The sequence below is a fragment of the Myiozetetes cayanensis genome, unplaced genomic scaffold (assembly GCF_022539395.1).
Source record: "Myiozetetes cayanensis isolate MyiCay16 unplaced genomic scaffold, myiCay2020 scf5-8, whole genome shotgun sequence".
Classification (NCBI taxonomy): Eukaryota; Metazoa; Chordata; class Aves; order Passeriformes; family Tyrannidae; genus Myiozetetes; species Myiozetetes cayanensis.
Genome location: NW_026087742.1, coordinates 188,287 through 205,383, shown reverse-complemented (window position 1 = coordinate 205,383; position 17,097 = coordinate 188,287). Strand labels below are relative to the sequence as shown.

General features: G+C 49.4%; 1 protein-coding gene across 1 annotated transcript in view; it reads left to right on the top strand.

Annotated features, from left to right (window-relative positions):
* The window catches only part of CLPB (caseinolytic mitochondrial matrix peptidase chaperone subunit B), a 52,838-nt gene that overhangs the window by 18,182 nt on the left and 17,559 nt on the right, over positions 1 to 17,097 (top strand). The window contains exons 5-7 of the mRNA XM_050334096.1: positions 3,119 to 3,247; positions 12,661 to 12,758; positions 15,447 to 15,561. Coding sequence (XP_050190053.1) covers positions 3,119 to 3,247; positions 12,661 to 12,758; positions 15,447 to 15,561 — 342 coding nt within the window. The remainder of the gene's footprint in view (positions 1 to 3,118; positions 3,248 to 12,660; positions 12,759 to 15,446; positions 15,562 to 17,097) is intronic.

Here is a 17,097-nt window from a genome sequence, read left to right as displayed (position 1 = left end):
TCAGATTAATTTAAATTTCCCAGACTGTTTCCACTTCTAATGACAATAAATGATGATTCCATTTTTTGGGTTTGTGATTATTGGTGGAATCTCAGGGGGAATGTCTGGATTCTCAGTGCCCAGCTGTGCTTCAGAGCAGCCAACTGCATGTTCAGGCATGCTTCTGTTCTCCAACCTGGCAGGAATGCTGACAGGACTCAACCCCTCCTAAAATTCCCAGTCTGTTTTCTTCCCCATTCCAGAAACCTTTTCCCCATCCGAGCACTGAGCTGACCTTGCATCTCAGCTGGAGGGCCATGGGATGTGTCCCAGTCATCCCCACTGCCCTGCCAGAGCCCAGCCAGTTGCTGGGACTCTCATTCCCAGGGATAGCAGCAGCCACAGTGGCTGCATTTGTGTGCTGTGACCTGCTTGGAAGTGAAACCTTGTCCCAGCTGCTTTGAGGGAGGAAGCCACACAGGTTGTGCAGAGCCTCAGTCTACCCTGTGTAATTTCCAGAGCCTGAGTCATGGAATAGAACTGTGGAAGTGTTTAGATTGGAAAAGCCCTGCCAGACCATTGAGACTGACCATTCCCCAAGCACTGCCAAGGCCACCACTGACCCATGTCCTCAAGTGCCAAATCCATAGGGCTGTTAAATCCCTCCAGGGACGGGGACTTCCCCACTGCCCTGGGCAGCTTTACCAGGGCTGAACAGTCCTTTCTGTGAAGAAATTTTCCCAAATATCAGACTTAAACCTCCCTTGGCACAACTTGAGGCCGTTTGCTCTCATCCTGTCCCTTGTTCCCTGGGAGCAGAGCCTGACTCACCCCCCCCGCTCCTGTCAGGGAGTCGTAGAGAGCGATGAAGTTTTCCCTGAGCCTGCTTTTCTCCAGGCTGAGCCCTTCCAGCTCCCTCAGCTACTCCTCACCAGTCTTGTGCTCCAGACCCCCAGGTCTGTTGTCTTTCTCTGGACACCCTCCAGCACCTCAGTGCCTTTCTGATTATGAAGGGCCCAGAATTGAACCAGGATTTGAGCTGTGGCCTCAGCAGTGGCCGGCACAGGAAGATGTCACTTCACTTGTCCTGCAGCCACACTATGGGTGACACAACCCTGGCTGCCATTGGCACATGGTGACATTATCCACTGGCCTGTCTGTGCTTTTGTCTCAGTGCTAAGAGACAAAAGCTCTATGAAAGCCTAATGAAGGTGTAATATTTGAACCTTTCATAAAGCACAGGTTGAGTTAAGAAGATGGATCAGTGCAGTGACAGCTTTTATAGGGCGTTATTTTATATTTTTAAAAGCTCCCTGCTCTCACCTCTCACTGTGACCCACCCGTGCAGCAGACCTGCTCCTTGATGGGAGGATAGCATGCATAGATCAGATCCCTATAGCAGGGATTGCAAAATGTATGAAACAACATTAAAAAATGAGCAATGGAATGCCAATACATAATGCATGTACATAGACTTTATTTAAGACAAAGTATATCAACCAAGAAAGTTAATTGTTTTTGTCTGCTTTCATCCCTCTATAATGTTATATATTTTGGGGTGAAGAAAAGATAAGGCCACTCCGTAAGAAGTTGCATTAATTCTTTGGTTGACATGTTTTATTAAAAAGAATAAATTCAGTTGCGTTTTTAAGAAGAGAGAGAGGAAGAGAGAAACTGCCTTTGTTTTTTCCCTTTTTTTTTAGGCATTTACATATTTCGTGTATAAATATTTTTTCATAAAAGCATCCAAATCGAGAGGGTATGCTCCACAACCACTGCACAAAATATATTACAGACATTTATATGGATGGCAGGAAGGGAGACAGAGGGCTGAAAATTTCCAGGCACCCAGTGATTGATGGTGGACGAGGCTTCCCCTGACGCTTTATTGAGTTTCCGATGATTATCTCTCTCGGAGACATTTTTTACGGATGACGGCCGAGCTGTCACAACGGACCATGGGGGAAAAAACCCAACAATAATAACACTTTAATCTCTTTACTGCACTGCTCCCTAGTATCTCAGATTCATCTTCCCTGACGCACGCAGTTCATTATCCTGCTCCTCCCTGGGTAGGAAATGACGACAAATAAATAAATATACATACTCACCCTGTGTGCTTGGAGAAAGGACCCAGGGAAGGAAAGGAGCCAGGGCATTAATTGATCTTCCTGGAGGGACTGCGGTTCATTAGCAGAGATGCTGGGCTCAGACGGCATCAGGTATTCATCACAGTGTTTCTCTCTTCTGAACTTTTCAAATCTTCTGGAAATCTGTCACTGGTTCTTAGGAGGGACCGTGGAGATGTCCCTGCGGGCCACCCGCTTTCCAGCCCCACTTGCTTTGCCGTGACAAAGTATAAGGTGCTCAGAGCACTTGGAAGTTCTCCCTGTCCCTGAACCTGGGTTTGCTGAGTTTTGGGTACAGACTCTTTCACCAGGGAGCTGGGCACACTTCCAGGAGCAGAATTTGGCCCTCTGGGTGAGTGATGTTTATTTGTTAGGAGACAGCACACACCAGCCCCCACTGTCATTCAGGCTCTGTGGTGGGGCTGGGTGCTATGGTACTTCCTCTGGGCGACATGTGCCGATGCCTCGTGACCCTCATAGGGAAGAATTTCTTTCCCGTATCCAATCTTACCCTGCCCTCTTGCAGTTTGAAGCCATTCCCCCTTGTCCTGTCTCTATCTGCCCCTGTAAAAGGTCATTTCTCCATTTTTTTGCTGATGACTAGAGCAAAGGACCTAAAATCCAGGTTTTCTAAAGCTTGACCCTTAGACCAGCTACAGGGGAGTATGGATGCTGCAGACCCTTCCTGCAGAGCCATGCCCTGCCCAGACTCATGGGCTGCTGGGCACTCCCAGGATCAGAAATTTACTTGAAGGTCAAGCCACAGCAGGGCAGCATTCTCTTCTCTCACAGCTTCAATTCTGTTTGCTGAAATAATTATTTAGATAAGATATTGGGAAGGAATTCTTGGCTGCGAGGGTGGGGAGGCCCTGGCGCAGGTTGCCCAGAGCAGCTGTGGCTACCCCATCCCTGAAACTGTCCAAGACCAGGTTGGATGGGGCTTGGAGCAACCTGGACTAGTAGAAAGTGTCCCTGCCCATGGCTGAGTTTTCATGCTTTGTTCCCTGCAGTCCTGGTCACCCGGGAGGACGACTTCAGCAACCGTCTGAACATCCGAGCCAACTTCAAGGGCTGCACAGCTCTGCACTATGCTGTGCTGGCTGACGACTACCTGACAGTCAAAATGCTGCTGGATGCAGGTGAGTTTTGTAGTTCCACCCAGCTCTTGGGCCAGGAGCACTTCTTCTGAGTCAGGCTGTACCACAGAACTGTCAGGCTCAGACATGGGCCCCACTGTGTCACTGTTACAATTAGATGTGATTTACTGTTTGGTTTGATCTCTTTACACACTTTTTAGTTGCTGTGTTCCCATTCATCTCCCGTGGTTTTTCTCATGTACTTCTGTTGGCTGTTCTCAATGATCTTAATCATTCAGTCTTCCCTTTCCTTCTTCAGTTCAATGGCCACAGAATCGTAGAATCCTGGAATGGTTTGGGTTGGAAGGGAGCTTAGAGATCATCCAGTAAACAAGGCATGGGATAGGTGCTGGTAACCCACATAAAATGGTGGAGGCTTAAGTACTGTTGGTACCTGGGCAGCTCTTGTGAGAATTGGTAGGAATTACCTTGTGCAGTTATTGGTCCTCATAGTTAAATCACAATCTCCTCATGGATCCTGCTTCACTCTCCTCTCTTGTGTACTCACCTGGGCAGCCTGTTCAATGCTTGACTGTCTTTGTGGGGAGAAAGCTCATCAGCACTAGTGGAGTAGAATAAGAAGGTGCATTTAGCTAACAGAATAGAGATGTGCTGTCATGACAGCTGTTTTTATAGGTACCCTCCTGCTGCTCCTTCCCAGGATGACATTTGTGACTCTGTTATGCAGTTCACCAGAGCTGGCTTCTGCTTAGTGTGTACCTGCACCTGCCCAGTGCTCTTACCTTAGCACATTGCTCCTCAGACCACCAAGCTGGTCTGTTCAGCTTTCCTCTAGACTCAATGGCCTTTTTCCCCATTATTCCTCCTACTCCATCAATTTCAACTTATCCCCTCCCTGCAAAGGTCACCAAGGTCACCTCAGAATGAGCCTGACGCAGCAGTGCTGTGTCTGCTCTCAGGTACCTGCTACCAGGTGCAGCATCAAGTGGCCACAGCTCCAGCCTGGCCCTGCCAGAGACAGAGTCACTAGAGTCTGGCTGGCCAGATGCTGATTTTTGCAAAAATCTGAGGAGTGTTGTCGTCTGCATGGTGTGGGCATCTCAGGAGTTAATTCTGGGTGGATAATGGTATGACATGCTCACAATAAGGCTCATTCCTTAAGAAAGCAACTAAAAAGATAATGGGAAGTAACATCTGTGATGGCTAAACATCCCCAGAAGGGATAAGAAGAAGTAATTGTGGGAACATTGAACCTTGATACTCATCTGTATCATATGCTTGTTATCTTTCACAAAGAACAGAAATAGAAAAATACAAGTGAAAGACTGAGATTCAGTAGCACTGAACTCCAGGTCAGGGTTTCTCTGGGAGCCTGCCAGATAGCAGAACCCCAGCTCCTAGCCATAAATTAACCCAAAAACAAAGCCACTGAAAGAAAACTTATTGCAAAGGCAGTGTTCCTCAGGGATGCTTGCAGGGAAGGGAGATGAAAAAGCAGGCAGCTGCTCTGGAAGCTGTGGGAGTGCGTGGATGTGGTGTCTAGGAAATGTTCAGACAAAAACATTGGCCCATGTGGCGTCCAGCGTATTTGTCTGACATGGAAGACTCCTTCCATGTTCCCAGCACATGTAGGCACTACATGAACAGAGAACCCAGCAGGATCCCAGAGCATCAGACTCACTGCATGTGATTCTACAAAAATACCTCCTTCTCATTTCTGCCTTGGAAAGTCTCCTTGCACAATCTGTATATTATCAGTTCATTGAAAGTACCAAGGCAGCTACTTGGTTTTAGTAAGTACAGGTAAAATATGGGTGCAAGTAAGTGAAGGTGGCACTAAAAAATTTCTCCATCCTGAATAAATCAATGCAAGGAGTAAGTCCAGCTTATTTCTCCAGCTGTGCCCTGCTCAGCTCCCAAAGTGCTATTCCAATCCAAGCCTCACTTCACAGAGAGGACTGTTCTTTTTGTTCCAGAGCTGTCTCTGTATCTGTCCTGGAGCCACTGCCATCCCTGTGAATGTTCCCTTCTGTGCCCAGTGCTCACAGAGAGTCCTTTGTTTGGCAAAGTATCTCAGCTCGGAAGAACTCACTTGAATCTTAAAAAAAAAAAAAGCATTTAACAATCTGTGAGGCTGTGTTTGTTTGGGTACAACTGGAGGGATTGTATAAAATCAAAGTGAAAATTCAGAATTTAGCCAGAAAATGTGATGGTCACTCATCACTGTTCCATTCTTAATCCAGCCCCACGGAAATCCTCCTGGATGAGGTTCAAGAGTCTACACTAAGAGTTTGTTTCCGAGTGGCAATCCTCATCTTGTAGAGACATGAACATGTCCTGGTGATTAGATCCTGGGGACAGCAATCCGCCAGTGGGAATCTCCATCCAGGGATGGTGTGAAAGATCCCGCTGGAGCCCTAGTATGATTCTGGAGCTGAGTTTACAGCACTCCTCAGATTAATCCTGGTTCACCATCCACAATACCCACCTTACCCTTTGCAGTCGTGATTAGGATGAGGATTTATGAGAATTTATGAGGATTTGCTAAATGTAATAAACCTCCCCTTTCTGTCAGGTGGACTCTGAGCTGCTAGGGTGACAGCAGACCCTTCCCTGCCCTTTCAGCAAGTTTTGAATGCTGGAGTTGGATTTCCCAATGGGCACATGACATGAGGATTTCATGGCATTGACTGGGGGTGTTCCCCTCCTCCTGGTTCCATGGGATAACAAAGCGGGGGATCCCTGCCTCCTTGTCAGTGTAATCTGGGATGAATACATGGCCGAGGGTCTTGGTGTGGAGATCGAACATCGCTCAGCCCTTTGTGAGGGTAATGTCCCTGTGCTGCCATTGACACTCATGCACAGGATGGCTCCTGGTTGCTGACATGGAACAGGCTCCCCTTGCTCTCTCTCTACACCTGCCTTTTACTAACTCTCCATTTACTCTCCCTCACACTTCCCTCGCTGGTGCCCTACCCTCAGGCCAAAGCCATTAACCCCCCAGCCCCTCACTGCTCCAATCTCCCCCCACCCTACTGCTGTTTTTTAAGGGAAGCCCCCATGCACTTGCCCCTCACCCCATGTCCCTGGCCTTTTGTGGCCCATTCAGTGACTCGCTTGACCCCTCCAGGACCTTATTGCCCTGTGGTCAGCATGTGTGTGCCCAGCAGACCGCGAGACGAAGTGGTGGCTCTGTTGTCCTTTTGGGCAGTTGTTGGTGACATTTCACAGTCCCCTGACCTGAGGTGACACCATAAATATCGGTGTTAAGGGAAGGGGTGGGTGGGCACTCGCAACTATGGAGTGCACCAGTTGCTACTGCAGGCACGATCGATTCCAGGGGCTTTGTGTTTGTCTTGGAGGAAGGCAGGCGGGGTCACCAGCTCACTGGTGACAGGAGTCTCCTCGTTTTAGAGGGAGCTTTTATTATGTCAGTATTTAAATGAAATAGCCAGTATTAAGAGGTGCTGCTTTCTGCTGGCAGTGGGGTAACCCTGCTATGGAGCCCAGCCACCATCAACCACCCTTCTCCATCTGGTTCTGCTGCAGAACCTGAAATGCAGGGAGCTGGAGGAGCTCAGACAGGCACTGATTCATGAGTCCAGAACAGACCAGAACCATGGAGATCTTCCGAGGGCTGGAGCCCCTCTGCTCTGGGACAGGCTGAGAGAGCTGGGGGTGTTCACCTGGAGACGAGAAGGCTCCAGGGAGATCTTAGAGCCCCTTCCAGTGCCTGAAGGGGCTCCAAGAGAGCTGGAGAGGGACTTTGGACAAGAGCCTGGAGGGACAGAACAAGGGGAAATGGCTTCCCAAAGCCAGAGGGCAGGGTTAGATAGGATACTTGGAAGGAATTGTTGGCTGTGAAGGTGGTGAGGCCCTGGGACAGGCTGCCTGGAGAAGCTGCGGCTGCCCCATCCTTGGAAGTGTCCAAGGCTGGGTTGGATGGGGCTTGGAGCAACATGGGCTGGTGGAAGGTGTCCCTGCTCGTGACAGAGGAGGTGGAGTGAGATGGGCTTTAAGGTCCCATCAGCCCAAACAATCCTGTGATTCTGTGATAGAGACCTAGGAACAGCACTGCTGCAGCTGAGGGATTTACCTGGCAGGTAAATGACCCTCCTCCCAGCATGGGATGCTGTTCACCTTTCACCAGCTTGTGCTGCAGTGAGCTGTGGTAACCTTTCAGTAAATTAAAGCTACACTAAAGAAAGCATAGAAGAGGATGCTGCAAGAACTGTCGTAGGCTGGAGCTTATGAAGTGCAAAAGCAGAATATTGTGAGCACTTCCTCCCGTAGGCATCTGAGAAATTGGGCACAGGAACAAGTGTAGAAGCAGGGTTTCCCTGGTGGTTAGCAGCTTAGCTGTCATTTTCCTTGGATCTCAAATTGCTTTTCCAAGTGCTTTTCCATGGTGTGTTTGGTATGTGTGTCCATGCAGCAAGGGCTTGGCTGAGCTGTCGTCTGCTGACGTGTGGAAGTGTTTTCACACCGTTGTGTGGCAGTGCACTACTCTGCTGCTGCACATAGGTGGATGGGAGCTTGTATTTCATATCCTTACCTTAAAGTAGAGCAGTTCCCTCCTTCAGAGACGACCCAGCCTTTTGTCGGGACCTCCCCTCTCTTTATCCCACTGCAGAAACAGACACATCCCCTCCTGCCAAACCTGAGCAGGCTCCGTATGTGCTCCATTCTTCCCAGTGCTCTCATCATCCCTGACTGCCCTGGATTCTACTTCCCATCATCAGAAATCATCCTCTTTGCTTCCAGCTCCTCCTAGAGCCAGCACATAGGCTGACCAGGCTGTTACTGCATGGGAAATGCCTCCTGCAGTACACCCTCAGTGGAATCACAAATTCGCAGGGTTGGAAGGGGCCTTAAAGCTCATCTCGTTCCATCCCCCTGCCACAGGCAGGGACACCTTCCACTAGCCCAGGTTGCTCCAAGCCCTGTACAACCTGGCCTTGGACATTTTCAGGGATGGGGCAGCCACAGCTTCTCTAAGCAACCTGTGCCAGGGCCTCCCCACCCTCACAGGGAAGAATTTCTTCTCATTATTCAATCTAACACTGCCCTCTGTCAGTGGGAAGCCATTCCCCCTTGCCTTATAAGGCCATGCCCTTGTCCAAAGGTCTTCTTCAGCTCTCTTGCAGCCCCTCATCTCTAATTAGAGGGGAAAGAGAGAGAGGAAGGGAAGAACATATATTTGTGAAAACGTAACTAGCTGAAGCTACCATAACCCAGTTATAATAATCTATATATTATAGTCCTGATTATAATAATCCACATTATAATAATGTAAAACAGGTTATAATAATCCTGAACTGAATTTGCTGGTAAATTCAGCCCAGTGCATTTGTTGGTAATGCTGCACACTCCTCTCCTCAGTCCAGTGTAATTGCAGATCTTGTGAGTAGGATGAGTGATGGGTAAACAAATTACAGTGTTGCAAGAGGTGGGCTTTGGACATCAGAAAGTGAAAGTGCTCTTGGTATTCTCTGGAAAAAACAGGTTCTAATTAATGTTGTCTTTTTCAGTTTTGAATTCAGCATAATATGTCTTGGAGTGTTTTCAGTTGCATCCCAGATGGAAAGGGTCCATCCCTCCAGAGGGAGGGTAAAGGATATCCCCAGGGAACAATGGGCTCCCAGATCCCCAGCAGCCGGTTACTGGTTTTAACACATCCTGAGAAGGTGACATCACGGTTTTGCTGCACTTGGTGGATTGAGCAGCAGCCCAGGGCAGAACTCCTCTCTCCTTACGGCTGCCTGACAGGAGGATGTAGCCAGGTGGGGATCTGCACTGCTCCCATGCAACCAGGGACGAGACGAGAGGAAACGGCCTCCAGTTGTGCCACAGACAATTTATGTTGGATATTGGGAAAACTTTTTCCCCAAAAGGACTGTCCAGCCCTAGCACAGCTGCTCAGGGCAGTGGATGAGTCCCCATCCCTGGAGGGATATAACAAATGTGCATGTGGCATTTGGGGACATGGGTTAGTGGTGGCCTTAGCAGTGCTGGGGGAGTGGTTGGACTCAATGTTCTCAGAGGGCTTTTCCAACCCAAACAATTCCATGATTCTATTCCATGACTCTGTGACTCAGGCTCTGCAAACCACACGGTGCAGAGTGAGGCTATGCGCACTGTGTGGCTTCCTCCCATTTTTTTTTCAGATCAGCTAGGAAAATGTTTCACTTCCAAGCAGGTCACAGCACACAAATGCAGCTGTGCTGGGAATGCAAGTCCCAGCAACTGGCTGGGCTGGTTTTTGGGGAGTCACAGGCGGGGTAACTGCCCTGAGTGGTCTGTCCTGGAGGTTTACTCCCAAACATTTGCTGCCCAGGCCAGCTGTCGTGCCAGAGTGCCTGACATCCTCTCTCCCTCTCCGTGCTCATATTTACAAGGGAATGTGATAAATTCCGTATTGATTCCTTCTGTTGCACTGTAAATTTTGCAAAAGATGATTAAATAGTGCAATAGAGTCTGCGAGCGCTGAGGCTCAATATGTTCTGGGCCGGTGTATCGACCCTCTGGCTGACCGCAGCCAGTTCTACTCCCTGCCACACCAGACCAGTAATTAAAATCCTATGAGACTGGGATTTAGAAACCAATCATATCCCAGCATCAAGGCATCCAGCATCCCACCGTGGTGAGAGCAATAAGAGTCCAAGTGGCAGCACATTTCTGTCTGTGTCAGAGCACTTAGGAATAGTTTCCCCTTAGGGCAGGGGAGCAAATAAATCCCTCTCCAAGTGTTTCGGGGACAAACTTGGCAGTGACATCATGTTTGGCATGACCTTAAGAACTTTGCACGTGTGTGGGTATATGGAGGAAAGATGATGGATATCATCCTGGCATGCTGAGGAGCAGGAGCTCTCACAATAGCTGGTTGTGCTGTGAAAGAAGGTCCTCAAGACTCCTTGTCCCGGTGCCCAGAGCCTTCCCAAGCCATGCTCTGTCCGTTCTTTGGAGTCCGTATGAGTCACCAATGCCACTGTGTGCCCCATGCTGTCTGTCTGCAGTGTGAGCCTTGTTCTGGCTGCAGTAGGCTCTGACCTGCTGCTCTTCTACCCTGGCAGGATGGAGAGACAGGAACAGGGTCCCAGGGCTGCTGAGGACGCAGGAAGCATTGCTGGGATGCTCCTCCAAGTCCTCTGTGAGCCCTTGGCATCCTCCTTTTTCTCCTGCCATCTCTCCCTCCTCTGGCCATCATCCCCCATCATGACAGCAGCGGGGGACCCAGGTACCAGCACCCGCTGCATCGCCAGCTCTATTGACAGTTATCCAGAATCTGAAGGAATTCAAGACAAATTGTTAAGAGGATGGAGTTAATAAAATTTGAAAAATTGAGGCCTGTCACTCCACTAAACTTTTTTCGATCCTGCTGACGGGAACATATTTCCCCAATGAGTGACCTTCTGCAGCTGCTGCAGCATGGCAACGCCAGGCGGGTGCAGAGAGGGAACCCCCACGCTATTTATCAAATATTATCAGCCAGGGCCTCCTAATATGAGCAGGGAGGGGTGGGAGGAGGCATCAGGCTTGCACAGCCCGAGGTGCTGCCCAGGTGTCTATCTCCAGCCACAGACAGCGAGTGGGAGGTGACAAATTGCCTTCTATTAAGTCTCGGAAGGTTGGCGTCCCCTCAGCCGCTGCTGCAGCAGGCCACAGGGTGGGAGAGGGCAAGGGAGGAGGTGGGGATAGGGGAGAAGGGTCAGCCAGGGCGCCAATGGACTGGTCGCCACTCTCACCTTCTATTAGCAAGCCAAGTGACACCGTTATTTATGGCAGCATAATATTTTATTGCTGCCGGTACTCGAGGTTGGAATCGACCAGTTATAGGAGTCGGGTTCTATCAATTATTGCAGCAATTAGTCAAGTCGTCAAAGCCATTAACAGGGGGATTAGGCCAATATTGGAGAGCCATTATTGATAGATCCAGGGGAAAGCCAAACAAACCCTCCATTGGAAATGAGAGCAGGCCTAGCCTCAAGGATGTCATAATTTGGAGAAGCCAGGAACATGCCCCCTGCTCACTGCACAGACCCAGGTGGGTTTTGGGGAGGGGGAGGATCATGGAAGCACTGTCTCTTTAAGAGATATTGAGTGGACGGCCCCAGCAGTGGGGTTTATTACAATCTCACCTGTCTCAATCATATTCTTTATTTGGGAAGACAAGGCTTGCCATAGAAATTACTCCGTGTCGAATGTTTATGGAGCACATTTTTCATTCTGTAAGCAAATATAGATCCCTGATGCCAATGCCTAGGAATGGCTAATCTCTGCGGCTCCGCTCCCACTGACTCCCCTCACTTGGTTTATCTATTCTGACTGCTGCTTGCTGATATTGAGCACTCCTGGTGCTCTGCATTCCCCTGTGGCACAGGAGCAGCTTGGTTTGCTTGTGCCAAGGTACTTGGCTTGCTCCCCTGTTTCCAGCAGGATCAGAGAATGGTTCAGGTTGGAAGGGACCGCCAGTGGGGTCATCTGGGCCAATCTACCTGCTCGAGGAGGAGTAAATTGCACAGGATTGGAATGGAAGGATTGGGGTGGAAGACATCTGGACCTGCTGAGCGCAGTTACGGGCTCTTCCCCCGCCAGGCTGTTTCCCAAGGCTTGATAACTGGTGGGATGATCAGTTCCTGCACCCATTTGGGAGGTTTGGGGCTGATTCGAAAGTTCATTCTCATAACCCTTGATTTTAGGAGCTGTCATGGGATCATGGAGTGTTAGTACTGAGTCTCTGCCTTAGAGAAAGCTCCTGAGATGCTGAGAGTCAGAGATGAATCTCAAGACTCTGCTTGCCCCTCTAGCTATTCTACAGTACCCCTCTCTCCTGATCTCACCGAGATTCCCTCCATATACTTCCCATCATTTCCCATCACTCCCCATCATGGGACCACTTTCACAATGAGTGCTCTTCCACAGTCTACTGTATCTGGGATGGGGAGCTCTCTCCATGCAAGTGTGTTTCTGTGGGGTGCCCATCCAACCTCAGTCATTGGGGTTTTTTGACTTTTGTTTTAAATAAAACTCTAAAGAAGGGCATGATTTCCCCACAGAAGTGCTCCTGGGCTCAGTGGGGCAGCTGGTCCACAGGCTCCAGCTTCAGCTCCAGCTCGCGTGGGCACCGTGTCCAATTGAAGCCGTAACGGTCTCATGTGCCTCACAGGACTGGGAGTGGGTGCTTTTGTGAGACTGTATTTCCTTCTGGTGACCGTGTGCTCTCACTCCCCCTCAGCAGGTCTCCCCTGACAAGCCAATTGTTAGCAGTGACAATCCTTTTTCTTCCTCCCTGGACACCTGTGCTTGTAACCACTGGTTGTACATTGTCCCTTTCTGATCCAAACACCCTCCAGAGCAAAGGTTAGGAGCGGAAACAGGCAGGATGCGCTTCCTGCTCTTTCTGCCCCAAGACTGAACTCTGAGCCCCTGATCTTATTCATTTCTTGTGCCATCAGGTGCCAGCCCCCTGCAGAAGAATGAAATGGGACACACACCCCTGGATTACGCCCGTGAAGGGGAGGTCATGAACCTTCTGAGAGTGTCAGAGGCAAAGGTGAGCCTGAGATTCCAGCCAATTTGGGTTTCCTTTTCCACTACAAGAATGGTTTTAAAGAAGATGTATATCACAGTTGTGTGGATGGGGCATGTGGGGACATGGGTTAGTGGTGGCCTTGGCAGTGCTGAGTGAGCAATTTGACTCGATGATGTGAAAGATCTTTTCCAACCGAAATCATTCTATGATTTGTGCAAGTGATGGAGGAGCACCTTAGCACCCCTACAGGTCTATCCTTTTCCAAAAGAGGTCTGTAAAAATTAAAAACATGATGTATAAAGAAAAAAAAACACCTCTGAAGTATTTTAGCTGTGTCCGTGGCTATGCCTTCCTCTTCCAAGTTTCCATTTCTCACTCAGCAGTGACCTACCCAGGTCCAGTAATCACATACTATGTAACCCCTTGGCCAAAATGCAGTAAAAGGCAGGGCCTGTTTTTACTTTATTTTTTGAAATTTCTGGTCAAACAACCAGGGCTGCAAATCCTTAGACTTTTGGCCTGGGATCCAGGTGTTTATGAGCACCAGTCTAAGGCAAACTTGTGGGTTTAAAGAAAGGTTAAAATGAGTTTTCACTTCCCCCAACTCCACATAGAGGCTTATGTGCAGATTAACCAACAGCAAATTTGCAAACAACCAAAAGAGACATTTTTCTCATAAAATGGGTTTAAACCAGCAACCTCATGATGTTCAGGATGGAAAAAAAAGCAAGTGAGACACAGGTGGATGCTTGTTTTCTTGGAAAGGTCCATCCACTTGGTGGGATCAAGTGGACACCAGCTCCAGGTTAGGAGGTCTCACACCACTGCTTCCAGAAGGGGGTAACTATGTGCTCATTCTGACTGAAATACTCCTTAAAAATCCTTCAGTAAACACTGTTGGAGACAGGGAAGGATACCAGATGGGTCTGACAGAGGTAAAGAGGACCTGAATGGCAAAGACAGACTTGTAAGAACTGAGCTCAGTCCTGGGGCTGCTTCCCCTCCAATGACAGAGGGCTGCTCTTGCGCTTTTAGCGCGATATGTGAGAGCGTATTTAAATTTCTCCAGACTGTTTGGCACTGGGAACTATCTCAAGAGCCCTCAACACCAGGCAAGTGTGCTCTAAGCCCAGGAAAGCACACACAGAGTTCTGTTTTTTTTTTTAAAAAGAATAAAGGAAATCAAAATAAATTAAAAATACATATGAAAACTCCTTGTTATTCTGTCACAAGGATATGTAAATAAAATCTATGGGATGTGTCCATCCCATAATAGTTTTGCCTATTCATTCTCTAGCAGTGATTAAAATGAGCAATAAATTCTCAAAGACTCTCGGTGGAATGCAGCTGCTGGGGAGGATGAAACCCCGGGAGCACCAGATCCCCCCCAGCTCAATATTCATCACGGGCTGGCTTGGCTGTCTGGTGGTTTATATACAAGTACAATCATCTTCCTTGGGAACAGCTCCAGAGATATATTTCCTTTCTCTCTTCCAACTATTAGTTAAGCATAAAAACCAAGGCAAGTTTCAAACTGTTCGGGGCAGGTTTCCTTGCCAGCACTGGGCTCCAGAGAGCATTTACCCAGCAGACAACTCTCCTCCTCCTGCTCCTAGAGAGTTCAAGTATTTTATTCTCAACTTTTCTTCCTTAAAATGACATGTGCTGGAAGCCCAGAAACCCCCATGTCCTGGGCTGATCCCCTGCAGCGTCGGCAGCAGGTCCCATCTCTGTGGTCCCCTCTGGACTCATTTGAGCAGCTCCATGTCCTTCTGGTGTTGGGATCTCCAGAGCTGGAGGTAGCACTGCAGATGGGGTCTCACCTGAGCAAAGCAGAGGGCAGAATCTGCCCCCTCACCCTACTGCCCACACTGCTGGGAATGCAGCAGGACTGGGTTTGTCCACTTGCCTCTGGAAGCTCCCTGCATCATAGGACCTGCTCCCACTTGGAGATTCTGCCAATATCCTGTCCCCAGGCATCTCTGAGATGTGCTCATGTCCAGTGTCTCTGTAAGCTGCTCTACACATGCTCAGCCTTCAGCTCCAGAAAATGGTCTGGGTGGAAGCAATCCATAGGTCTCTCCATAAGAGAGCTCTGAAGGGCTCAGCTTCCTTGTGAGCTGGAGGTGGAAGGAAGCCAATGTCCCAAGGAAGGAGCTTTTTCCAGGGCTGTCCTGCATGCTTCCATGGGTTTGTCTGCAAAGCAACAGAGTGTCTGATGTCCCCAACGTCCCCAGCAAGGCATGGTAACACTGCCATCCCACAGGATCTGGTTGGATCTTTGAACAAGAGATGTGTGGAATGGGAAAAACGAATCTAGGTAGAATAGTCATGGCTTTATTTCCCAAAATAAACATCTCCTAATGGTTAAGAGCTGATGAGCAGTGCTATTGTTCCCTCCGTGACACTAGTACAGAGGCAGAACAGGGTCTGGTTTCCCATCAGCTGCAGAGTGGGATTCCCATTCCCACTCACTCCAATCTCCATCCCCAGCAGATCCAGAAATTTCCTCTTGATTGGGCTGGTGCTTCCAGACTGAGCTGCATCTGCCCTGGGGATTCTGCTTCCCTGCGCTGGGAGTGGAGCTCCAGCTCTGTGTTAGAGACATAGAGTGTCTCTGCAGGGCTCTGATGCCCTGGGGTGGGGAAGCTGTGTATTGACCCAGTGCTCCATAAAGCCTCTGATCCCTATGTTTTCTTCCCTCCGCAGTTCCAGGAGGAGCAGCGCAGGAGGGAGATAGAGGAACGGCGAAGGTTCCCTCTGGAACAGCGGCTAAAAGAGCACATTATCGGTCAGGAGAGCGCCATAGCCACAGTGGGGGCAGGTAGGACCCTCCACATGCCCTCCCACACCAGCTCCACAGAGAGGACAAGCTGTTCCCTAAAGCCATGATCTGAGTCTGCCTCCAGGCAGGTCCCTAAGGTTGGGGGGGGGACTCGCAGTGACTTCCCCTTTCCTGGAAGTGTTCAAGGCCATGTTGGACAGGGCTTGGAGCAACCTGGTCTAGTGGAAGGTGTCCCTGCTCATGGCAGGGAGCTGGAACTGGAAGAGCTTGAAGCTCCCTCCCAACTCAAACCATTCTGTGATTCCAAAAAATCAAGGCTCCAGCAAGCTGGCCTGGGTTTGATTTGCCAGTCCCAAGCCTTTGGATCAGGTCAATAATTCCTGAGTCATCCATGCATCCGCATTAATGCCTGAAAACAGGACAGTGAAATAAGAGCTGTTGAGGTCAGGGCAGAAGCACAAGGAACGTGCTGTCAGAAACACAAACCCATTGCCTTGAGTTAACAAAGAGGAGCCCGTTGTGAGCTGGGAGCCAGGAAGGAGCTGGGGAAGGAGGTGGGAAGGAGCTTGCGCTCCTGCAAAGACAACAGCCACCCTGTGTGTTCAGAGAGCGGCTGTGCCTGAGGGCAGCAGCCCCAGCTAATTGGGGAGCTGTGATTAATGGGCAGTGCCTGTTCCTGACACAGGTGGTGTTTCTGTGCATTAACGTCCCTTTCTTTATGGAGGTTTTTCTTATTGAATTATAGGGAATGTGCTTGATACCCCCGCAGCCTCGGGATATCAGACCAAAAGGTAGCAGGAGACTCTCTGTCCCCTCCTCCCCCCTTCCTGTCTGCCCTGTTTTTGTAATTTTCTTTCCAGAAGGATGAGTTTTGAGACAGGACTTTTTTTCTCAAGCGCTTCCTCGCTATTTTTGTTATTTATTTTCTTCCCAACTGGTTTTCCTGCCACTTTGTAGACCCTCCATCCCTGCGCTCTGCCCTTGCCACTGCTGTTTGCTGGCGAGCAGACCTGCGCTGGCGAGCAGACCTGCCACACGCCACATCCTCAGATACACTGCGCCTGGCTGATATGTTTAATTTATAACTACTGCCTTAATTGAATAATTGGATTTAATCCGTCACTCGGTTCATGATCCAAACAGTCTCCAGAGGAGCTTAGCCAGGAATACAAAGGGAATGTGCACTGTGGGGTTAGTAGCGCAGGTCTGGGGCAGTGGGGATAGAATGGAATCACAAAATTATGGAATCATTTAGGTTGGAAAAGCCCTCTAAGATCATCAAGCCCAGCTGTTATCCCAGCAACCTCTTGCAGGGGGATGCACCAGGAATGCTGGTGAGAAGCTCGCTGCAGCCACAGTCCTGACAGCTTGGCATCGCTGCTGCAGAGGGAAAACCCTTCCCTGTTGTCTCTGTGGTATATAATCAAGCCCTCCAGCACTCTTTTTCTGCTATGTGCAGCAGGACAGGACTGGGGGAAGATGGATAGTGGTTAACCGATGGTTACTGGGCATCTCTGAGGACACAGGGTTCCTCCCAGTGCCTGACTGGGTGATGGTGGGAGGCAGCTCAGTCAC